Genomic DNA, 26,357 nt, shown 5'->3' with positions numbered 1-26,357 from the left:
ATTCATGTCTCTTAATAAATTCCATTAAGAAAAATATATGAAAACATCCATAGAAATGTCTCCAAAGAATTCTGCACGCTCCACGTGCGTGGACACAACACGAAGCAGTCATATGACCCTCACATTTTTATCCATGTTGAGACAGAGTTTGGGCAGGGGACAGGGCTGAGTATCACTTAAAAAATGACGATACCAGTACCCTTAAAGTGCTACTGATAGCAACAGACAGGCCAGGCGCCAGGATGAAGTGACTGCAGGGGCTGTTTGCAGTTTTCATAATCGTCATTGTGAAATAGACTCTAATAGACATCTTTGTTAATTGCAAAGCATTCTGCTTTGTATGCTCACAGCAATTGTGCAAACGACACCCAAGACCATGCAAAAAATAAATCGTCCGTGTATGAAAAACAGCAGCTCTCCTTTTGTTTGGTTTCTTAAATTCCTGCTCACCTCCAGAAGGAATTCATTCCCACACTGAGGTTTAAAGAACCTGCTGACTCCAGTTCACAAACATTAAGATTAATGGTTCAGTCTTTCAACATTGTTTTCACAGTCATGCTGTTTTGATAGTGAATATTACTCTGTCAGATGTTGGCAGGCACAACACACGCACACACACACACTGCATATTAATTTGTGATGCCTGACTGTGCTACCTGATCCTCTGTCTCTCTCTCTCTGTGTCGTCCCTCCCTGACTCACTATGTTGACCAGAAGAAGATGAACAACAAGTGTTTTGGGAACATTATGTCCCGACTCTCGCTCCCGCCCCATCTTCTCCTCCTCCCTCCTGCATCACTCCCCTGATGATCATCTTTTCTCCTTGGCAGCCCCTCGTCGACGCGCCCATCACTTCATTTCCCCCCATTTCATTTTCAGAAAGCAGAACATGGTCTTCTGTTTTACTTATATTTAACATCGTTGAAGTCCCACGGGACCAAACAGAAGGTGATGTTTGGGTGTGATAGTGCTGACGGAGCAGGTTCAGACTGGTAGGCAGATGCATGTCGTGATCAACACACATAAACACGTAGGTGAAGCTCCGCTGGAACATCATGGCACTGTCTTGATGTTGTCTGAACACGAGCAGCTGCTGCCTAAACAAAATATTAAAAGTAGAAACATTGTGATTTATATCAGGAAATATCTGATCGATGAAAAAGGAACAAGAAAATCTTCCAAAGCATTTGATGGCAGCTAGTTTTCTGCAGACATGGTATTGAGGTTTGATACCCAGCCCTAGTTTTACTGTATGGAGTGACAGGACTCTTGAGGGTGGACAAAGGTCATATCCAAACATCTCAGCTGTTTTTGTCCTTCAGACAGATCCATAGTTCTTTTTGTATTCCTCACACTGATGTGTTTGTCTGGACTTTTGCTGGAACTGCTTCTGAGGACAGTGACGGACATAAAAGTTTTTTCCTGGCTTGAGTTTTTGCATCAGACTGCTTGACAGATATTGTACAAATACTGTCACAGCTCCCTCACAACAGCTCCGCATAGGACACTTTGTTGTCATTTTAGATGTACAACTAAATTATGTTTAATCGATCTCATGCTGACAGCTGCAAGCTAAATTTAAAACATTAAGACAAGATAAAACAGTGACAAGTAACTAAGTATAAATAATAATATGAAGTGTATCTTAGATAGTAATAAGTAATTGCAGCAGCAGGTTTAAAGTGCTTTGTAGGTGGAACTGTTGCACAATATAAAGGGTGTGTGCTCTGATCAGTGTTCAGCAGCTACAGGTTGATGTGTGTGTGTGTGTGTGTGTGTGTGTGTGTGTGTGTGTGTGTGTGTGTGTGTGTGTGCATGTGTTGTGGAGGGGGTGACGGAGGCTCAGTCAGTGTTTCTATGGTTTTGTATCTCTGTCCTGATGGTAAAAGGACAATCAAGGTGCTTCTCAAAGTCACTGAAGGATCCTTAACTGACTGACTTTAAAGGAGGCCGTGTCATCAAATCCTGTCAAAGGACTGTTCCAGTGTCAAGGATCCTTCAGATTCAACCTTGGACAGAGTCCTTCCTTCTAAGCGGACATGAAGTACCCACAATTGTTTGCGCACGACTTGCAGGCGGAGCTTTTTTTATCATACAAGCATGAAAACATATTGACAGACACCTTATAATTCACACTATCCAACATGTCCACTGCCAAACAACATGATTTTCATTTTAAGTAAAGTTATTTTGAAGACAGAGATGGAGAGCTAAGTACCTACCCCCTCCACACCCCACTAATCACATGATAATGACATGATAATTGCTCTAATTCTTTCAGCTTCAGTTGGCGTATTTCTCAGTGAAGCGTGGTGAGAGCGGCCACAGTAAACACATAAGAATGTCCTGCAGGCCAAAGCATCGCTCATTTGTTTTGAGGTGAACATATTTTTGAGGATTAGCCGACACGGCGGTGTCATGTAAGCCTACAGGTTACGCAGTGGCGCAGCTCTTCAGATCAGATACGCTATTCATATTATTGTAGCTGAGTGTGGTGACAGACACAGGCTATAAATAGGAACACTTTGGAATCTGTGTCTGTGAGTATCGGGGGCGGGGCTTTACTTGGCCTCACCTGTGCGTATTCAGTGAAAAGAAGAAGTAGCTCAGTCCATTGGGACTTCGGTTGGGAATTGGACAGTTCGAGTCCCCGACCAAATATGGAGCGTAGACTGCAAATGGAGACGTGGCAGTTTGCCTCCTGGACACTGCTGAGGTGTCCTCGAGCAAGGCACTGAACCCCCACCTCTTGGGGCACCTGTCCATGGGCAGCCCCCTCGCTCGACATCTCTCCATTTAATGCATGTGTAGGTCCTGGTTGTGCATGTGTGTGTATTTCCTGTGTGTATACGACAACAGAGTGATAAAATTGAATTTCCCCTCAGGATTAATAAAGTTTATCTTTTCCTTTTCTTCTTCTTCTTCTTTCCCACCGCCAACTCTAAAATGATTGGACATGTGTTTTTAGAATGTCCAAATCAACGCTTCATACATTCCTTAGACTTAACAGAGTTGCCTCAAGTGACCTAAAGATTCATCACAATGGTTATGGTCATGTTTTTTTACACATTCAGGCACAGTTCTGAAACAAAAAAGATTTATTTACCTGTTTATAGGATTAATAATGTACACCTGGGGGCACTCCTCAGCCTGTTAGGAGTCTTTCCTTGCCTCTGTAGGACCCGACTTGAAAGGGCTCTTCCGATCAAGGAAGGCCGTACACATGCTTTGTCTTTAACCACCTCGAAAACACAAGGTTGGACGCTGGGTGCTGCCCTTGTGCCTGCTCTGTGCCAACATTCAGGGGTGCAGGGGCAGGTGACTAAGCGTAACATATCCAGCTCCAAATCTTAGCCTGCTTACCGAAAATCCTGAGTGCAGAGCTGATTTTCTTCCAGGCGCTGTTTCGTAAGTACTGGGCCAAAAATACCGTCCATGGGACAGATTTAACGCTCTTGGTAGCCCCGCACTAAAATGATCAACGTGATATTTACAGAAGAAGGGACAGATATCTGCCAGCTGTGATTGGCTTTTCCTCGTCACATGGCGTAGCTGTCACGCCTGAGAAGTGGGTGCTCGGGAACGCGTGCATACTGCTCTGGTGTCACCATGGCGTTTGAGTGCGCCTGCCATGCGTCAACATTAAAACAATGAATTTGAGGGCGCTAAATGCAGCATGTGGACGGCCCTTTATGCTCCTTGCTTTCTTTTGAAGACGGCTAGCTTACTGGGAGCAGAGTTCCCACTATATTATATATGTTATAGATTATTGTTTGTTTGTTTTTCAGTCAGTTTGGTCTGCAGCCTGTGTGATACTCTGACTGCATCTGTAGCTGTCCTTTTGAAGCAATGTCATTGCATCTCCACTTGTAACATTTAAGTTATTGAGTACAGTCCCATCTGTGGAATTAAAGTTTTATAGCATCAGCACTCATCATATTTCATTATGTTTTTGTAATGAATTAAGATGTAGACCCAAAGCCAGATGAGCTGGAGGCATGTGGCTGGATGATGTAGTTTCTTCATTAGACACCTGTTGGACACACCTGGGGAAATCCACACATCACTGCCATGAACAAGTTGGTTCATACTTCATAAATTCTAGTTTTATTCTCCAGTTTGTTCGTACTTTGGTGTGTGTATTTGCCCAGATGTGTGTTTGGTTCATGTTGTTGCGCAGCAGAGGGGATGGGAGGATGAAGAGAGGGATGAGGGCAGTAAGAGGGTTGAAAAAGAGAGAGGTTAGCTGTCAGTGCACAGGGGTTGCCGCTGAGGACGTAATGGAAAAATCACTCAAGATTAACATGAAACACAGGAAATGCTCTCAATTGAGCCTGATTGCCTTTTTGAGCCTGTGTGTGTGCATGCATACGAGCGTGTGTGTGCATGCTTGTGAGTGTGAGAACTCCTTGTGAAAGTGCTGACAGAGCAGCTCCTGTTTATTGACAGGATTTCTTCAGAGGTATTAAAGCTTTTCTGAAAAAGAAAGAACAACATGCTGTACGATGGTGATTTCCCCGACTGTCGGAACACAGTGTGACACTGATCCGGGGTCAGACGGGTTTTTACTGTAACATGTGAGACCTCTTTTTCCAGTCCAGGGTTTTACTTGTATTGAATCGTGCTTTGAGTGAGAGGCTGGTTTCTCGTCTAACCACAGTGATGTCGACCTATATGACTCTTGAATAGCTTTAAAACCACGAGTGCTTGAATCAGTACGAGTTCACTGATGCCGCCAGTTGTAGATATTTAAATTTTGAGGGACACTGATGTAGCAAGCCAGAGTTGGTCAGGCAGAGGCAGCAAACACTCGAACCAACACATTCGCACTCTGACCTCGTCACATATCAACGTTTGGACATGGACTTTCAACATTATGATAAGACGTGCGAGGTACCCTTAATGTGTTGGCTGTTGATGTTCTAGGACGCCATTTCAACTTCTGCCTGTTACATGCATCATCTCTTTTCAAAATAAACTCCTGTTTTTTCAGGAAATGTACAGTTTGTGTTCTCTACCTTACGGCCGGGCTCCACCGGCTGCAAACATAAGCGTCTCGTCAGTGTAGCGTCATGGCGTATTCATTTGGGCTCCACTGATGGCGTACGGAAGCAACACGTAGAGAAACCAGCGGGGTTGTTTACCGTTTGCTGAACCAAGAGGCTGCATGTAGGCTGCATGAAATGGTTAAGTTAAAGCATTTTCCACCCCCAACAACAAGCAGGTAGAAACCACCCACTCCGTTCCTACCCAGCAACAAGCAGGTAGGAACCACCCACTCCGTTCCTACCCAGCAACAAGCAGGTAGCAAACTCCACACACCTCGCATCAGTACTTTTCCACCCCTCGGATCGGCTTCATTGCCTGCATAGGCCTATTGACTGTTTTATTTTTTTTTATTTTTTTATGCAGGGTTCCATAGAATACAATAAACAGTTTCAACTGTATTAAAATACATAGTTTAAATGGTAGGATCACAGATAAACATAGGTAAATGCATGAAAAAAATTCATCACATATCACCTCTGATAATGGTTTATTCATTTAAAAACACATTGTGCTCGTTTAGCACACTATTTCATGGAGTTTTATCTGCTGGAGGGTCGCGTAGGGGAGCGTAGCAAATCAAAATAGATAAGCTGCGTAAAATAGAGAGTTGTAATGTGACAGACGGGGTTGTCGCGCCGCTCCCGTTGCCGGTGGAGCTGCTGTAATTGATTAACAGGGGGGCGAGCTGCTACGGGACTCACGCTGCAGACATGTCGCACTGCTGACATGCCCGGTGGAGCCCGGCCATTAGTCTCTTTCTAAATAACACAAATTGACGTCTTTTTCTTCTACAACAAAAGCACATGGTTGGGTTCAGGACAAAGAACAGGGTTTGACTTTACATACATACGGGAGGCGAACACCGGACTCCTGAGTGAAAGTCAGTGGTTGTTGGACCCATCCACCACCCCTCCCACCTGTCCGACTCAGACTTTCGCCCCTTTAACTTACGTTGTTGTCTGGTCGCGTTTTCCCCTGATGCCGCCGGGGCAACTGTGTATCATGCCGATGTGAAAGGACATCTTTTTTAGTCTGTGTCTGACACCAGAAGTCACTGACCAAGCTCTGGTGTTTGACGACTTGGGTTGTGGGAACAGTCAGCAGGTTCCTGCCTAATGGCTGGTATGCACTTCGCCATTGTCAACGTCTTGCAACCAAGGATAACCTGAGATAAATTTCTGACACAGTCGGAACACAGTCAGAAATTTAGGATGACTATCTCACAGTGTGACAGCTGCTACGACCTACGTCTACTAATCAACCAATAGAAATGCAGCACGAAATGACACAATGGTCACCACGACACTGACGCTAAACCCAAACAAATGATTGCTTGCCATGGAGGTAAAATGAACAGAAAGAAGTGTGTTGAACTCCCAGAAAGAGGAGAGTTTGGTGCCTTGAAAGCCTCCAGCTGCTATCATGACTGCGAGAAAAAAGACGCTGCATGGAAGGAAATTGCAGAGGAACTGCAGCTTCCAGGTGAGCAAGCTACCTTTGGTGGCGCAGATGGATGACGTACACTGATGTGGTGCACGCTGATGACGTTGCATATTGACGTACGTTGTAACCTGCAATTCAGTAGTAAACGGCCATTGTACAATCTGCACACATCAAACTTGATGTCGTACCAAAGTTTATTAGATCCACGTCTCACAGTGTGTCATGCAATGGTCTTATAAGATTGCTAAAATCGCACAGTATATAGAGGGCATAAGGATCTCAGGTTGCACTTGTTGGTATGGAGACAGTGATTCAGATATATTCTGGTGCTAGGCCATGAAAAGCTTCAAAAGTAATAAGTAAAACCTTAAAATCAATCCTAAAACAAATGGACAGCCAGTGTAAGTCATTAAAATTGGTGTTCTCTTTAACTAATTTTGTCCGAGGTCTCACAGCTTGGAGACTATTAATTGTCTTCTGATTCATACCTGTTAAAAGACGACTGCAGTAGTCCAAACATGAGGAAATAAAAGCATGAATGATAGTTTGAGTGTCATTAAAACTCAGAATAGACTGTACTCTAGCGATGTTCCTCATATGATAGTTGCGTGACTGGATGACCCTGTTAAGTGTGTTTCTCAAAGATGAGATTTGTGTCAAAGGGCACACCCAGGCTCCTGGCATTTGTTGTGACATTGACTGATAAAGGACCGAGATAATTCTGGGTACTTGGATGCAGACTGTCAGAACCAGTGAGAAGGATTTCAGTTTTATCTGAGATTAATTAAGGAAAATTTTCTGACATCCATTTTCTTTATATCTGTTAGCATGTTCTTGACATTTCTGTCAAGTGTTTGTACTCAGCCTTCGATCCTAAATCTTTTTGACACAAGTAGGGGATTCATTATGGCTTTACTGACATTATTTCTCAGACTAAATTGTAAGCTTGTCCGAAACAGCGCCAGAACAAAATGAGCAAGCTGTGCAATATATTGATAAAAAAGGAAATGTTTTTTCATCTTAAATTTGGGTTGTTTTTCACGTACAAAGAAAATTGTGCCTTAAAATGAAAAACTAATATAATTGCAGGTCTTATTGGTCATTCATCTTGATAAACAAGACAAAACAAATGTTGGCATATCGCACAGAAACCTTTTCTTTATTCCAATTCAAGCAGTAATCATATAAGTAAAATGACTAGAACACATAAAATAGTAATAGATTTACACAGAATATCAAAATATGAAGAAAACTCATTTAATTATTCTGCGATAAATAAATTAGGGATATAACAAAAAAATGAAAGATTATTTTAACTTTGTCCATTCCCTGCAATGCAACATGAATGATTATCTCCTTCTCATCCTGCAAAACCACAACAAGACATCTTCACATAAATAAATATCATTCCATTAGTGCAGCTGAACACCTGCAGCCACTTAATATTGAATTTTCCTGCAGCAAGGTGATGTGTAATACAAACATTAGCGTCAGCAGCCATTTGAATTCAATCACAAATGCATTAGATTCATATGCTATTTTTCTGCCCTGCTGCAGGCGTGCAATTCAGATTTAATGTGCCGGGAGTCGCCCAGAGGTGAGATATGCAAACAGGCAGCCAGTCCCCAGTTACATTTTTCGTCTGAGGACATACAGAGCAAGTGCTGCTCTTTCCTGTCTCACCATGAGGCCATCAGTGTGCCTCTTAGCAAGGCACAGGCCCCAGCGACAGTACAAAGCTACGGTTGTTTTTGGGGAGTGAAGAGTGATGAAAGTTTTGAATTTCATGCTGGGGTCACGTAAATAAAATCAAGCAAATGTCAGTCAACATAACCAAGGTTAAAAAATGAAATGGATGTCTTGGAAAGAGAATATGCAGTAAAATGGAATCAACGGCTAACATTTATCAACTTATGTTTTCAGTGTATTTGCATATATGTATGTAAACTCACTGGCCACTTTATTAGGTACACCTTGCTAGTACTGGGTTGGATCCCCTTTTTTATTCTTGGTGTCATAGATTCAACAAGGTGCTGGAAACACTCCTCAGAGATTTTGATGACATCACACAGTTGCTGCAGATTTGTCGGCTGCACATCCATGATGAGAATCTCCCGTTCCAGCACATCCCAAAGGTGCTCTATTGGACTGAGATCTGGTGACTGTGGAGGCCATTGGAGTACAGTGAACTCATTGTCATGTTTGAGATGATGTGAGCTTTGTGACATGGTGCGTTATCCTGCTGGAAGTAGCCATCAGAAGATGGGTACACTGTGGTCATAAAGGGATGGACACGCTCAGCAACAATACTCAGGTAGGCTGTGGTGTTTAAACCATGCTCAGTTGGTACTAAGAAAATCTCCCCCACACCATTACACCAGCAGCAGCAGCAGCCTGAAGCGTTGATACAAGGCAGGATGGATCCATGCTTCCATCTGAATGTGGTTTTTCCAATCTTCTATTGTCCAGTTTTGGTGAGAAAACCCGTGTGAACTGTAGCCTCAGTTTCCTGTTGTTAGCTGACAGGAGTGGCACCTGGTGTGGTCTTCTGCTGCTGTAGCCCATCTGCTTCAAGGTTGGACAAGGTGTTGTTGCTTCAGAGATGCTCTTCTGCACACCTTGGTTGGAACCAGTGCTTATTTGACTTCCTGTTGCCTTTCTATCATCTTGAACCAGTCTGGCCATTCTCCTCTGACCTCTGGCATCAACAAGGCATTTTGGCTCACTGGATATTTGCTCTTTTTGGGACCATCCTCTGTAAACCCTAGAGATGGTTGTGCTGAAAATCCCAGTAGATCAGCAGTTTCTGGCACCAACAACCATGTCACGTTAAAAGTCTTTTAAATCACCTTTCTTCCTCATTCTGATGCTCAGTTTGAACTTCAGCTGATTGATTAACTATTTGGGTTAATGAGCAGTTGAACAGGTGTAGCTAATAAAGTGGCTGGTGAGTGTACATATATGGTAACAGTCTTTCCTCCTTTCTACACTTGTATTTTAAGAGTAATTCATTTGCTAAAAAAGGGACAAAACACACAATAAACAAAGTTAAAGATAAATTCGACTGACAGCATTTTTTTAGATAACTCAATGATATGGTTGTTGTGAACTCTTCAGGCCGTGATAAACTTGTAGTGAAAATCCAATACTGGGCGAGCCCTAGTTCAGAATGACCTGAACATGAACCGTTAAGTAAAAACTTGGTTTGAAGCCAACTGTCAAGCTCCAGTGCATCTGACGTGTCATGTTATTTTTTCTCAAGACCTGAGGCACATTGGCATACCGTTCATGGTTTGACTTTGCACGATATCCAGATACCTGCTGTACCGACAGCAAACAGCTCACGTGAAAGTCAAGAAACAGATTTTAAATTTGTAATTCAATTTAGTTCTTATTCATCATTACTTGTCCGAAAAAAGGAAATTCACTTAGTTGAGGGTGCAAAAAATAGAAAATACACTTACCCAGAGAGGATGTTGCATGACTAGCAGTTCTTTTGAATTTACTGTCCATTATTCTCACCACTTCCTATAGTGCGATCAATATCCTGTAAGAGCAATGCATGATGGGACATCAAAGAACAAACCTTTCAACAGCAAATCACAGCAGCTCTTAAACAGGATTGTTAAGCTGCCTTTTTATTTTGGGGGCTTGCTAAAACAGGACAGTTGCGTAAGCTCTTGACTTCAGAAACAAACACACACACACACACACACACACACACACACTTGGTCTCCTCCCTGGCTTGTCAGGGCGACTGTATTTTTGAAAACACCTCAGGCTGAAAGGCTGCATTGGCTACATCGAGGAGATGTTGACATTTTTGTAGCGATCAACCATCAAGCCCAGAGCGGCTGCATTCATGACCAATCCTGTCATCTCTCAACACTGCTTCTCTTATCTCTCACACTGCTCCCCCTCCGCTGTCCCCTCCCCTCCTCCAACTCTTTCACCCATTCAGCCCTCAACTTTCTCTCTTTCCCAGGTCTGTTACCCTCACCATCCTCTTTGCTCCCATTTCCCCCAGATTTAAGTTAAAGATCTGAGACTTTCTTATGCACTCAGTACATTTATGTCTCAAATTATGGTCGCAAATTGTTTAGTGAGCAGTTCTCATTTTCCAAGATAATCCTCCTCCTGACAGGTGTGGCATATCAGGATGCTGATTAAACAGCATTATGTGTGTCTTGGGATGGTCACATTAAAAGGGCACTCTAAAACATGATATTGGATCACACAGCACAATACCACAGATGGCCCAACTTTTAAGGTTGCATGTCACTGGCATGCTGACTGCAGGAATGTCATAGGGCCCTATTTAGATGGTCTAAAGCGCACGGCGGAGGGCACATAATCCATGTCGCAAGTGTCATTGCTATTTAGATGCAGACGCAGTTGTCATTTTCACGCCCTGTGCCGTTGTCGTCTAACTAGCAAATGAACTTGCGCTTCTCTGGGTGTGTTGGTCTAAAAATGAGGAGTGGTCAGGCGCAGTCATGGCGCGTTGCTAGTTAGATGACGTAAAAAGCAAATGCGCCATTGACCAACAAAAACCTGGTCTAAAGTCAACGGTGCAGTATTTCGCTGTTAAACAAGTTAGTAATATGCGTCTCTAGGCGGGTGCACAACGCGCGCGCACTCTGCTCAGACACACACGGAGCAGCCACACATATGCAAAAGATAACAAATAAAAATATGATTACATTGTGAAAGGTTATTATTGTGCACATTAAAATATTTATCAGAAACACGTCTTAATGGTTGGTCATTAATCAGAATGATCTAATCGCAGTAATAATGATCATCATAATCTGTAATAATGACAAATGAAATTGTGAAATTATCTGACCAATCAATCATTTTTTTGATTGAAAACCAAAGCCCACACATTGCATTTATTTTAACAAGTTATACTAGGCTACATTATATTATATTATTATATTGTTATCTGAGTGTAGAGAGGACACACATGCAGATAAGAGGCAGAACACAGCTCTAGGAAACATGTGAAAACAATTAACAAACGTGGGTGGGGGAGAAAACGCTGAACAGGTCCTAGCTGCAGGATCAGCACCTTGGGGAGCTCCGCGGCAGTCCTGACAGCTGTGCTCTGTTATATGATGAAAACAGGTTTGAATAATATTCCACAGATATTTAGTAAGATCTTTCTTGTAGTAGTGATCCCACGCCTGCTTTACCTCGGGGAGCTTGGGTGCCTGTCTGCTATCCCCGTAGATCTGGTTCTGATGGGCCTTCATCTCCCGCACGAGAAGATCCGTCTCTTCAGCTGTAAACGCTCACTCTTTCCAGTTGGTAGATCCGCCATCTAACTAGCTCTCCACCGTGCGCTCCAATCGCGCCTCTTTTAAAGGGAATGAGAGGTGACACTCTGATTGGCTTAAGAACGCGCTGTCTAACTAGCAAGTGACTGGGACACGCCCATGCGCTGCACGCCTGGCGCTTTGCGTTTTAGACCATCTAAATAGGGCCCTTAATGTTCATTTCACTACTCTAAGCCGCCTCAAATGTGGTTTCCAATTTGGCAGTACATCCAACCGGCCCCACAGCCATAGACCACATTAGCCACACCAGCCCAGGACCTCCACATCCAGCTTCTTCACCTGCAAGATCGTCTGAGACAATAATTGGTTTTTACAACCAAAGACTTTCTGCACAAACCTTCAAAACCTTTTCAGGGAAGCTTATCTGCATGTTTGTCAATCTCACCAGGGTCTTGTCATCAGCAGTTCAATGAACAGCACTTGTCAAGGCCGGTTGGATGTACTGCCAAGTTATTGGAAACAACTCAAGAGATGTCTCATGGTAGCGAAATGAAGCTATGTGTTAGTTCACTCAAGACATGGAAGTTGTACGCCCCAGGTGTACCCAGCTAACAGCCGCCTGATTGGATCAGTGCTTCGAATCAGTCAAACACCAATCACAGCCCATTCTCACAACAAGACGGTCCATATAAATATGGCCTTCTACTCACTGATTCTTGTGTTCCAAATCAATGTCACAATGTCTAAGTATGAACTACATAATTCAAAGTTGTTGTGTGTGTGTGTTTATTTGTATGATGTCTACAGATGTCGAATAACTTTCTCCTAATGTCATCTCTTTTGTTGTGCAAATTGTGCCAAATTGCATTTGCTAATCTGTCTTCTCACCTGTGCAAACCTCCTGTCCTGCAGAGACTTGAAGCTGGACAACATACTGTTGGATGCAGAGGGTCACTGTAAGCTGGCAGACTTCGGGATGTGCAAGGAGGGAATCCTCAGTGGAGTCACCACAACCACTTTTTGTGGGACACCAGATTATATCGCTCCCGAGGTGACCTCACACAAAAAAACCCACATTAACACAAGATATACGTATTTTGCTGGACAATGTTTGACTGTTTGCTGACGATACCCAACTTTTCAATGCTAAGATGGAGATAAGAAAAGAATTTTTTTAGGCTTTTGGTGTTTGATGTTGCAGAAAATTAATTAAATTAAATTCAGCCCCCAACATTTCACGAGCTTGCTTAAATTATACTTCCGTAAATATGCCCAGGATTTATGTGTGATTTTGTAAGTCTCGTTTCTATGTGTTATTAGATCCTTCAAGAGCTGGATTACGGCCCGTCAGTGGACTGGTGGGCTCTGGGGGTGCTGATGTATGAGATGATGGCAGGCCAGCCACCATTTGAAGCTGATAATGAAGATGATCTGTTCGAGTCCATCCTCCATGACGACGTCCTCTACCCTGTCTGGCTCAGCAAGGAGGCCGTGTCCATTCTTAAAGCGGTCAGTTAGCTGTCTGTAACAAAAAAACACTTTCTAGTCCATCTAAACACGGTGGTTACAGTTTAATGTGGTACAGTTAAAACAAAACCTGTACTTCCACAATTGAAAAATCCATAATTTGGTCATCATGATAACATCATTGGTAGGGATGGGTACTGAAACCTGATATTAACAGGCCGTGGGGCTAAATTATCAATGACGGTAGTACTGATAAGCTCCAACATTATTCAGGGTTCCCATGGTCGTGGAAAACGTGGAAAAGTCAGAGAATTTCACACTTGCATTTTCCAGGCCTGGAAAAGTCATGGAACTAGTCAAAATAATTACAATTTTTGAAAAGTCAAGGAATTTTGTTGTGTGTAATAAAATTAATTGTTACAGCAATCTTCTACATCCTCTTCTAAAACTCTAAAAGCATATGCCAACATTCTGATGTTGCTGATGACCCATTGCTTTTCAGACTAGAAATGAGTTAGTTAGCTAGTTAGTTAGTTTTCACACAACAGTTAATTATTATATCATCAGTGATTGAAGAAAAATGTACCATGCAGTTCTGTTCATGTTATACGTTGTGAATGGTTCCAGAAATTTTATTATGGGTCCTTGAAAAGTCATACCCTGGAAATCCAGAGTTCTCGCGAGAGCACAATTTGAATTTGCTCAGCGAGTCACTGTGGCAATCAGTAATGATGCTCATTACCCATGCCGTTGGAGCCTAGCTGCATCAATCACATCGGTGTATCTGATATAGGCGGGCCAGAGGCGAGCTAAACAGATGATGACAGCGCTGTGACGACGAAGTCCAGAATCGGTCAGTAAACATTGCAAGATGGCTACGGATGAACACCAGTTGTTTGAAACGGCTTTGGCCGCTACAATGAACGAGTTAGACTTGGCTTTTTCTCTAAAAGAGGAACAGAAGACGGCGCTCGAGTCTTTCCTTTGCAAGAAGGACGTTTTTGCTGTTTTGCCGACGGGATACGGCAAGAGTCTAATCTACCAGTTAGCTCCGCTGGTAGCTAAGCTCTGGATACGTCACCCCGTGTATTGTTCTGATTGGTTGTAGTGGTATCCAATTGCGTGCAGTGATATTTTCAAATACATGCTTGGTGCCACCCCTCGAGTTGGGCCATTTGCATTACTCATAGCCAGACCCTAAATCTTTCTAGATTTGGGTCTGGATTTCCAGGCTAGAAAAGTCATGGAAAAGTTTGAAATTTTACCCATGAAAATGTGTGGGAACCCTGGTTGTTTGTTCTTTTTTGGTACTTTTTAATAGTGTGGTGTAATTTATTATCATGCAGCAGCCTAACACCTGCTTTCTGTGTTGGGGTTGAGTTCATTTACACACACACACACACACACACACACACACAACATGAACAGCAGAGCAGAGGTCAAGGTGGACAGGTAGTGAATAACTAAAAAATGACTCAAGCTGACAACGGCTGCGTTTGTTACTGTATGTAGGTGCAATAAAACCTTTGTTGGGTAAAAAGCCAACACGAACAGATATGTAGAAAGCATCATTTCAGTCAGCTCTGTCTCTCATCCATCGCCTCTACTTTTATGTTTTACACAAGCACAGCACGTTAGCTCAGCTAGGTAGCTCGCTGCTACAAACAACATAAAATGTAGTCTAGCTCAGCTTAGTTTGCCACTTACATTAAAATTGGGCAAACTCTTTTAAACTTAGATGCTGCCAATCCTCCCTCTAACAGCTGTACACATAGATTATGAATCACATCCGTATCAGAGGGAAGAGGAGGGCGAGACAAGGACCGGAGGAATGACTGATACTGACTAATAAAAATGAAACTTAGTATTGATGTCGGGAATATTCTGTTTAAAGGCCTTGTGACTAACATTACTGTTGCTGCCCCAGAAACAAGTTCTATTTAAAATATCCACTTCTAATCATGTCCCGAATTAATTCTTTTTTAAATTTTTTTTTTTTTAAAAAAAAAGCAATTATTTAATAATGAAAAAGAATCATTAAGCGTATCAGCAAAGTACCAAACCAATAAGCAGTATCAATAAAAAAAGGAGTCCATCCCTACTCAGTGGTCACATTTTTTGTCTGTTAATAAGGAACAAACCTGTAAACCTGAAGAAGAAGTCTTCAACACCAAATGTTTGAAAAACTAATTGCAACTCAAAGAAGACCCAGACTCTTGTACCCATTTGCTGAAGTATCTTTGGAGCTTATTTCTCTTTCACTTGCATCTAATGTTCATCAGGCTTTTTAGATATCCCCCAGTATCAGCTCCAGCTTTATCCTTGTGCTTTCAAAAAACTGAGCTTTTATGAGCACTGAAACTTTGCACATTGTGAAGAATTTAAATGATATCTGGTCTTAATGGACTAATGGGCTGTTACGGATCCACAAATAGCTCTAACCTGTCATTCATTTATGTATCCTCACTTTTGTTTTTTTTGCTTTTGTCTCTTGTGCACTGCCTTTTTTTTTTGTCTTCATCCGTTCTGTCCCATCCGCCTTTCTCTAAGATTTGTGTCTCTTTCTCAGAGTCACATGTGAGTGAGGATGCAGCTTTTTTTTTCTTGGTGTCATATGTTGATCCATGTTTCCTCCCCAGGAAGAACACTGGGTGATTTCCTCCATGTTTTAATCCATGTCTTTTTTTCTGTGTGTTATTGGTTGTGTGTGTGTGTGTGTGTAATGCCACTTGTCCATTCGTTTATTTGTTCTTCCAGTTTTTCCATCACAAGCCTTGCGTTTACCTTGGCTGTCGACTGTAAAGCCTTGTGGGAAAGTGTGTGTGTTTATGTTGGACAATGTCTTGGACTCTGACCAGTCACTTGACCAGCACTCTGGGCTCTGATTGGACATGTCGTCCAGCTGAAGGACCTGGGGTCACATGATAAATTCGCTCAGCTCAGTTTAATGGCTGAGCAGCCTTTTCACCACTCAGGCAGTTTTCAAGTATTTGAGTAAATCCTGATGGAAATGTCAAAGGGGGCGTTTTAAAGGGGCTCCATTGTTTTCAAATTAAGCAAGAAAATTCTGAACTACTTTATATAATGACGTTTGGGTGTTTAAAGGGAGTGTATCTTTCTGGGTCACAGAATTCACTTCTTTTTACATCATCTTAAGTCTTTGTGATAAACATTGTGACTCTGCTTGTCCGTTAGTTAATGGAAATCTACAAGTAGCAACCTCTCATTTTTACCGCGCGCTGACTGAAGCTTTCACAAGATCAAAGTGACACATGCTGGAGTTTCAAACGTAAATATTGGCTGCTGTAACTGCAAGCCGGTGTCTGTGGAGCTCTGCATGGGTCTAAAAGTGAGACTGGGTCTGTACCTGTGTGCTTAAGGGCTCATTCATGCTCAGCGTTAGAGACAGAGATGGACAGATCCTTCTGTCCGTACTCTGCATTCATTTCATCCGTATTTGTGCACGTTTTCTGAAAGTTACAGATATGGATAAACCTGAGCTGTACCACTGGATATCGTGGAGGCAGTGTAGCAGAGTAAATGCTTGATATGATCATAGGAGACACCAAAGACATTTAAATAATGGCGGTATGGAACGAATCAGTAATATAGTGAAAAGAATTCTCCATCCACATGTATGTTATGATCGCACAGACCACTGCCAGTCTGTGACACCAGGAGATCAGCACACCTGGGGCCCCGACCCTGCCTGCTGCCTGGCACACAGTGCACCCACCCCTGATACTTGTCCCTGCGGATGGTGGGCCCATAGGGCGGTGGCTCCATGTTACAACGGAATTCCACTGGGTGCGTGTCCGTTGCGGAACGGCTGCGCTGGTTATCCGCTGCATGTTCCGCCGTCCGTCAACTGGAGCGGTGCAGCTCCGCCGAACAGCGGGAGTCATAAGGACCCACGAGATCTTGTGAATTCATGCATAATCGTGCGATATAACAAGATGTAATTTCTATAAACAGAACCACAAAACCAGAGGAGTAGTAGGAAGACATCTGGGTGCACCTCCATGATTAACATCTCCTCGTCCATGGTGTCAACGGGGTGAAATGACGCTTGAAAACCTCTGACCTGTTGACTTCAGGCCTGCCTCCGCCCATTATGACGTTTTCAAGGTGTAGTGCAGGAAATATGATCCGCTGTGAACACTGTGTATTTTATTTTGAAAATTAACCGGATGTTTTATTTTGTTTCTGTGCTCGACTTCCTGCCCCACACGATCTGCTCTGTGCTGAATTGCTGTGTTGTGCTCCGGCGTCCGGCAAAAATAGAAGTCCTGCATATCTGTTGTGGAGGGCTCTGGAGCGCCGCAGCTGAGACGGAGCCGGAACGCAGCACAGCCGCAGCCGTTGGAAGCACACACATTGACTAGAATTGAAACAGATCGGCTCCGCTGCCGTTCCGGAGCGCAGACGCAACCAACACGCATCTGGTGGAATTTGGGGGTCAAGCATTCGGGCTGACCCGACCGGGCCCCATGGCCCAAGGCCTGGCCACCAGACACTCCCTAGCAACCCCCCCCCCCCCCCCCCCAGTGTCCCCATATTGGGCGAGGTGTTTCAAGTCTGACCATGCCAAGCCCAGAAAAAGCTGGAGGGATTACATAACTCATCTGGCCTGGGAATGCCTTGGGGTCCCCCAGGAGGAGCTGGAAAACATTGCTGGGGAGAGGGACGTCTGGGGTGCTTTACTTGGCCTGCTGCCGCTGCATAAATGACCCCAAGACTGAAGACCTAAACTAAGATTGTTGCTGTATTTCATCCTTTAGCATTGCCTAGGTACTTTTAGGAAATTAGTTGCATGATTGATAATCTCGGGACAGCACGGTGGTGTAGTGGTTAGCACTGTCGCCTCACAGCAAGAGGGTTCCTGGTTCGGGAGCCCTTCTCTTCGGGCACTCCAGCTTCCTCCCACAGTCCAAAGACATGCAGGTTAACTGGTGACTCTAAATTGTCCATAGGTGTGAATGTGAGTGTGAATGGTTGTCTGTCTCTATGTGTCAGCCCTGTGATAGTCTGTCCAGGGTGAACCCTGCCTCTCGCCCAATGTCAGCTGGGATAGGCTCCAGCCCCACCCTCAAGAGGATGAAGATGGATGGATGGATTGATAATCTCTATGAACAGATATCTGCTTATGTATCCAGAATCCATAACCAGGTTTTGGCATTGCAATCATTCTGCTTTCCAATCCAGTTGTAGATGTCGTCTCTTAACTCCTACTCAATTTCTGCATCTCAAGTCGCTAATCAGAGTGTAAACAATGATTGGCACATGGAAGGGGAAGTCTTCCATGTGCAGTTGGCTACACTGGAACCCACGAAATATTGGCCATTGCCCCTAGAGGCTAAATTATCGTCATACCGATAGCCCATGGGTTCAGCAATTGCAGGGTTGAAGACAGTTGGCGCAAAACACCAAAACCCAAACCAGACCTCAGCCTGAAGCTTTGTCAGGATCTGTGGAGTTTGAGTCAGGATGGAAAACAATAGGGGACTTTACTCATGAGAGATCTTTCATTCGTGAAAAACAAATCAGCTCCCATTTCCTTTTCTTTCCCTCTTTCTCTTAATCTCTGTCATTTTTTCTGTCCCTTCTCAGTTCATGACCAAGAGTCCTAACAAGCGTCTGGGCTGTGTGGTGGCTCAGGGTTTGGAGGAGGCCATTAAGCATCATGTGTTCTTCAGAGAAATCGACTGGACGCTGCTGGAGCAGAGGAAGATCAGACCACCATTCAAACCACGCATCGTGAGTTCACACACAGAAACACACACCAGATAACTGCAACTGTGAAAAATGGATTCTGTAAAAATTGATTCTGCAGGGGATGTAATCTTCTACCAGGAACTGAGTCCAATTAGCCAAATGATCTTGAAGGATTTGCTCTGAAACATTTCCTCTTATTCTTTGTCTTCCAGAAAACCAAAAGGGATGTGAATAACTTTGACCAGGACTTTACACGTGAAGAACCCAACCTGACGCCGGTGGACGACAGCATCATCAAGCAGATCAACCAAGATGAGTTTAAAGGATTCTCCTACTTTGGAGACGAGACTGTGGCCTAAGCACACACACTGACACACACAGTATAACAACATACATAGCCTACACACCACCATCACCACACCTAAAAGATCTTCAAGCAAAGACATAATATTTAAGGAAACACCGCCTCTGGAATGAGACCTTCTGAACTTTTACAGATTCTGACCACTCCAGGAATTATACTACACCACCTGTATTGCTCTCTTTATGGTTTCTGTGCTCTTGTTGTTTGTCCATTTGTGCATATCCCATCAAACTATGTGCTGAAGCAGCATGTGAGTGCAGGTCAGATACTGCAAGAAACGCTCCCTCACGTGGTCTGGATGTATCTCTGATGCAGGTAAAACAGTGGACAAAACCAAACTCTGTTTTTTCAGGGGGGTGTTTGGATTAAAACGGTGGGCAAGGACATTGGGCTGTTAGTGTGTGTGTGTGTGTGTGTGTGTGTGTGTGTGCGTGTGTGAGAGAGTGATATTGTGAGTGCAAGCGTGCATGCATGCGTAGTTGCAAACCTCTAGAAAGAATAAGACTGTCATTTCTGTACATGATGTGCTGTATCCTGTGTCTATATCTGTGTTTAAAGAATGTTTTTTCTTCCCTTAACTTGTATGTGAATGGAAAAAAAATGAACCAATGATTGTATTTAAAGGAAAAAAAACGGTCTTGAAAAGTACTTTATTCATTACAAAAAGAGATGTAAAAAGGAAATGCAAGAAATCAAAGATTTTGTTTGGATGAAGTCATTAAGGAATGAGAAGTTTTGTCAGTGCTTGATTTTAAATTCAAGAGTCAAACTTGCTGATTCAATGGTAACTTTAGGAGATGCACCACAAAAGTGACACTTTGGCAACTTAAAATTTTAGTTTAATCTCTTTTCTTAATAGACCCTTTTAAGCTGACATTTTATCAGCTGGAGATAAAACATGCCCCACTACCACAGCACTGTAGGCTACACAGGAGTCTTAAAATGTGTTTGTCTTGTTGTGTTATTGGGAGCCAGAATAGAAGGAGTCATGGCTCAAAACCAGCCGCCACTGCCCGTCAACAAAAACAAAGACAACTATGGTTAAATGTGATAAGACCAAAGGACTGGACAGAGGCCATCATCAAAAATGCTCACATGTGCAGCGCACACTTCATATCAGGTTAGGGAAAAAGTATTTCCTGTTGTAGGGATGAATAAGGTTATGTGTATTAAGGGTTATCATGTCCACCTCATCAGACACTGGGGAGGGATTAAGAGGAAGATTGGATTTCTCTGCAACGCTAACTTTTTAGCACATTAGCTAACGTTAGCTTCCATAGCAAAACAAACAAGTGTGGTCCTCCTTTGTAAGATTGGCTTCCTGTGACATCATCCATCCACTGAGTGAGAGCATACGGGTCGGCCAGTCTGGTCCCGTTGGTCAGTGTTTACTTATTCAAGTAACACTGGCGGTCCCGGAGAGTGAGTGACCTGACATGGTGCGTTGGTAAATTCAGTCTGACGCTCTACACTAAAATGAGAGCCCTGTTGGTGGAAGAAACGCAGTGTTATATTTCTATATGAATTAACAAAGGGTAAAGTTAATCACACATTCACTCTGCTCGGCGCTCTGCTGCTCCGTCTCCACAGACAAACTGCCCAGAGTGTGCTCTGCCACTCTGAGAGTGCCCTGCTCTGGATAACCCAATGGTACATTCGGACAGCGTTCAGAATTACTAACGGTCCAATTTGTACCAGAGTGCGCTACTGCACTTTGCATCATCTTCCTCCATTGTCTAAAACAAGCCAACAGAACTTGCTAACTAGCGCTAGCTAATGTCCGTGGAGAATTGTTTTGCCTCCATTTAAGCCCCGCCCCCCAAAAACGTCATACTGTTTACTAACAGTAAAAGGGTCTATAAAGAGAAGATTACATGCACTGTTTCAATTCTCTCTCCATATTTTAGCTTGTTAGTACATCAGTGTTCTCCATTGAAAACCAAATGGTACCATTAGCTGCCAGCTAACAAACCTACAGTAGCTTACCACTGGGAGTGTGTGTTGTTGTAGTGAGGTGTGCTTACAGTCTTAACAAGCTGTTTTCCATATGACTTGATGCTCAACAGTCGTCCATTGAAGCCAAATAACAAGCTGAAATCTAAAATGTCAAAGGAGCCCTTTAAAAAGTCCTTGTTGAAGCTCTAGCTGCACCTTCTGGAGCAAAATCTTTCTAGGTCACCTCCTTAAATCCTTCATGACCACCTGATCATTGAAATGCCTTGTGTGTGTTTGTGTGTGTACAGTCGCTGTGTAATCAGTCACTGTACTGGACATGTGGTCTCTCACACGACGAACCAAACCCTCATGATTCCACATGACAGCTGTGGATCGTACGTAGAAGTGACTGTGACTGAATGTGTTCAACTGAATGTATTTGCTCTGTGGTGTCTGTTTGTATGTGTGTGTGTGTGTGTGTGTGTGTGTGTGTGTGTATACATGCATGGAGAGCCTTCCTCACGCTTTCATCGTTTTTATTTTTTATTTAAGACATCCTTTTGTCATCTTGTTTTTACGCCTCATTCTTGCTGACATGTTGTGACACAGTGAGACTCACCTGGTCAGAAACACTTCCTCCTCTTCCTCTGTGTACAGTCTGAACATGGAGGTCAAATAAGCTGGTGTCCAGAGGTGTTGATGCATGTCGCAGTTCAGATTTAGGACTTAATCGTGAACTGAAAAGAATTCAAGCATCTTCAATAAAACTCCATGTGCAATACTCTGAAAGAGTTTTTTTTTGTTTGTTTTCGTTATTTTCTATTTCATATTTTCGTTCCTTCTTTACTCTGTCCTTCCCCTTTCGTCCTCTGTAGTCTCACAGACAGACAGGTACAGAAAAGACTACTGTACAGTTAGTTTAAGGGCACATAAAGGTGATAATTATGTCACACATTTCCTCAAAAGTAGAACATGTGTTAGATACAGTAGCTGTAAAAGAACACTCAGTCACTCAACACATACATGTATAGATAGCGGTGCAGATTTAAGACAGTTTCACTGACACCATCTATCTGCTGTCCACCATTTTGCTTCTGTCTTAAAGGATAGCTCTGATTTTTGAAGTGGGGTTGTATCGGGTACTTATCCATAGATGGTATATTACAAACAGTAGATATCGGTTGGCACACCTCCAGTTTGGAGAAGCAGATTGGAGTCACGGAAGATAAGCAATGTACTGCTGTAAAGGGGTCAGCATCAGAACGTATTTTAGTCACCTAAAAAAGTCCCATCTAAAATAATCAATATCAGGTTAAGTGTACGCTATATTGAGAGTATTTCCACTGCTTCACTTAAATGTCAGACAGTGATTTCCAACAGGAAATTGAAGTCATTACATCGCTCTTTTCAAAGCCAGACTCCATTGAGAAAAACAGTGATTTAACATTGCTAAAGACGTTAGCTGCTGATCTACGTCTGCTTCGATCAGAATATTTTTTATGTTACTGTGTGACTTTGGTGTTTAAAAATGGTAGTTTGGATTCACCAAAGTCACACAATAACACAAACTAATTAACTTATTGATGCAGTAGTTGAGCAGCAGCTCCTGTGCTCAGTAAGTTAAAAATTAGTGTTTTTCTCAATGGAGTTTGGTGGCATATATGGGTAAGCATTTACTGGCATCCCCATCAAAACAGGCTGTCTGACAGAAAGGTAAAGCAGTGTAAATCTTCTCAACATAGCGTACACTTAAACTGATATTGATTTTTTTTAGGTGGGACTTTTTTTTAGTTAGCTAAAATATGTTTAGTTGCTGGCCCCCATCCACAGCAGTACATTGCCCAGCTTCTATGTTGGACTTCAGCTTACTTCTCCAAACTGAGGGTGTGCCAACTGACATCTACTGTATGTAACGCACTAACTCTGGCTTAGTAAAGCCTCATAAAACCCCACTTCCAAAAAATGAAACTATCCCTTTAATGTGTAAAAATATTTGTCCCACTACGACCCAGGGATGCTCTCTCCCAGAAGTCCTCCATGCGAAATGCCAAATGGTATTTCCCACAATCCATTTAGTTTTTGTTGTGCTAAAAAGAAAATCATGTGGGAAGTTCATTTTTTATTGGTTTTCAAGTTGACGTTAAACTGAGCACACACTGAGGTTGAGTTCAAGCAGTAGGAACAGTATTATGATTTCTCCTACAGTATCAAACGTTCATCTTCCTCGGGTCATACGCAGAATGTTATTGTATGTACATGTTTTGAGTTTTGTTTGCAGTCCCTGTATTTGTGACGCTGTGTATGTACATTTTGTCATCTGACCTGTGTTTTTTTTCATGCTTTTCAGTTGTGTTTATGTCTGTTTTTCTTTGTTTTGCGCTGCGTGCCAAATGTACTGTATTTTCAAAGGATGTGAAGGTGTGTTTTAGTTCTTGAAACAAATTAAATATCATGATGTCAGAGAGTATTTTCAGTTTGTTTGGTGTATCATTTCTGTTTGAATTTTTACATCTGAATCACCCTCTCCTCCTCCCTGTTGGCATTTTGAAATAAACCAGATATGTCTTGTGAATTTAGTGAAAATGTGTTTGGAATTTTGAACTTTCTCATTGAATGTTAGATATGGAAAATATATGGCGTTATACATATAGCATAAACAGAGCACCCAGGGAGTTCATACCATCAGTAGGAGGTATGGGTAACGAAGTTCATTTCATAATCTTTTCCATCTAAAATCTAAAACGAGGATGCTAAATGCCAGAAGCACTTATCTGCTTCTAAGTTTGTGAAAAATGTGGTGTGACGTGCTCTTTGATGCAATGCTGGTGGGAAACTGAATGCTTGGAGGCCTTAGCGAGGAAATCAGTAGTGGTTATGACGCAGGCTGGGCTGCTGCGGCCTCTCCGCTTTCATTTTTTCTTGTTAACCATTGAAAATCCGATGAGCCCAAATGTTTTAATACAGCTCTTGTTCTCCAAACCTGAGCCACCAACAGTCACACCAGCCGCAGTTTAGATATAAATCTAGTTCATGTGTTTCGTGGATAATGCCAGTAAATTACCGAACAACTACCAGAAAAAAGACCAAGATGTACTTTAATAATCCCAGAGGGGAAGCTCAGTTTTTTACTCTGTTGTTATTTACATGTTACATAAACACAGGGCAAAAATACACACACATGCACAAACAGGACCTATTCATGCATTAAATGGGGGTCAGAGTGAGGGGGCTTCCCATGCACAGGCAGCAGTTGGGGGTTTGTGCCTTGATCAGCAGGAGGTGAGCTGGTGCCACTCCAGCCACCAGTCCAGTCCTTTCTGGGACTTGAACCAGTGACCCTCCAGTTTCCAAGCCAAATCTTAATGGGCTGAGCTCCTGCTACCCCAAATGGTGCAATTTGTTATTAGCATCTTAGAAGAGTAGCCTGTGGTGTTCCACAAGGTTCGCGATTGGGACCTAAGTTAATTTAAACTTTATTTAAATAACTTTACATCTAATATGTTGAAATTTGTAACATTTGCTGATGATACACATTTATCTTGTTCAGGTGGTGATATTAGGGTTAATCATGAAATAAAACTCAATTTAAATGGTGCTGAAATTGAAAGAATGTATGGAAAAAAAAATTCTGGGACTGATTATAAGTCCTACCTTAAAGAGTGCCCAGGAGGTGAAATAGCACTTCCAGCAACCAGTCCACGCTCCATTCTCGACCCTATCTTCACCAGTGACCCTCCAGTTCCCAAGCCAAGTCCTAATGGTCTGAGCTACTGCCACGCCAAATGGTGCACTTTGATCAACCTCTGTCATCAAGATTTTGATCATGAGAAACTCCATGAAGGGAAATGTACATATGCAGTTTTATGTAAAATAAAGGTCTGGTCCAGGAGTAACAGCACACTCACATCTGGTCTGTCATTAGGACGGTATTTTCATCTCATCGTTTAATTCAGTTATTTAGTATATTAAACTGCTGACCAGGTGTGTTACACTCATCACTGCGCAGACTTTTTGCCTGTGGAAAAGAAAAATGCTGTTGTTGATTGACAGCTGATGAGTGGTAAGAGATGATAGAGAGGTCTCAGGCCTCCTCCACACAGACACAGGCATTTTTGAAAATGGGGTTTTTCTCCTCCTCTGTTCTCTAAGAAATTCCTCTCCACACGAGCACTTGTACATCATCATGTAAACAGACATTTTCACAGTAGACATTTTCATGTCATAGTAGGAAAAGCACACCAGTGTTGGGAGGGATACTTTTTTTTTTTTTAAAGATATTTTTTGGGCATTTTTAGCCTTTATTTGACAGGACAGACAAGTGTGAAGGGGGGAGAGAGAGAGAGGGAGCGACATGCAGCAAAGGGCCACAGGCCGGACTTGAACCCGGGCCGCCGTGGTAACAGCCTCGCACATGGGGTGCCCGCTCGACCACTAAGCCACGGATGCCCTGGGAGGGATACTTTTAAACATATACCACTACTGACAACTGAATACATAATTTTTTAAAACTGTTTTTGGGAAATGAGTGACACATATAAATTTTACTCCATGTCTTCACTGAATCAGTTAAATATGCACCTCTGTTAAGTCTTGTAATCAAACCACGCATGCTACCCATCAGCTGTGTGCTCATCTGGAGACGCAGTCACTTTAAGTATAGGTAAGTACTTTATATCTTCCTATGGTTGTACTTTTTCAACAGAAAACACTTGTTTTATATTGTGATATTTACTGGAAATGACACATACTATAGCCAACAGCAGGCAGGCTTTAATAGTGATTGTCTTTTATCGGAAACTTTCAGCTCCCTGGTGATCTCTCTCCAGCTAGCTGCCATCTTATTTAGGTTTTTGTGTTGAAATAATACAAGCAGGGTCGTAAATATAGACAGTGCAGGCAGTGCAGTTACACTGGTGGGGGGGTCCATGGACGGTATGGGCCCACTGACAATGTGTTGGATGATAGTGGGCCCTTATGAGTGATTGCCACCTTTGAAATCTGCCTGTTATTAAAGAAACAAATTAAAACAGTGCCATTTGCTATATATGTCCTTGATAAGGGCAAACCCAACCTGTTAAATTAAAGTGATAATTTTTAATTTT

At 42.7% G+C, this 26,357-nt stretch overlaps 1 protein-coding gene across 1 annotated transcript in view; it reads left to right on the top strand.

Moving 5' to 3' along the window:
• LOC125903350 (protein kinase C epsilon type-like) overlaps positions 1 to 23,800 on the top strand; it is a 117,298-nt gene extending 93,498 nt beyond the window's left edge. The window contains exons 12-15 of the mRNA XM_049600225.1: positions 12,687 to 12,825; positions 13,095 to 13,283; positions 18,852 to 18,998; positions 19,169 to 23,800. Of these exons, the coding sequence (XP_049456182.1) occupies positions 12,687 to 12,825; positions 13,095 to 13,283; positions 18,852 to 18,998; positions 19,169 to 19,315 (622 nt within the window). The 3' untranslated portion in view covers positions 19,316 to 23,800. The remainder of the gene's footprint in view (positions 1 to 12,686; positions 12,826 to 13,094; positions 13,284 to 18,851; positions 18,999 to 19,168) is intronic.
• Positions 23,801 to 26,357: the final 2,557 nt, after the last annotated feature.

Source organism: Epinephelus fuscoguttatus, linkage group LG16 (genome assembly GCF_011397635.1).
Source record: "Epinephelus fuscoguttatus linkage group LG16, E.fuscoguttatus.final_Chr_v1".
Lineage (NCBI taxonomy): Eukaryota > Metazoa > Chordata > Actinopteri > Perciformes > Serranidae > Epinephelus > Epinephelus fuscoguttatus.
The sequence above is the reverse complement of the archived record's forward strand: the minus strand, read 5'-3'. Positions and strand labels throughout refer to the sequence as shown.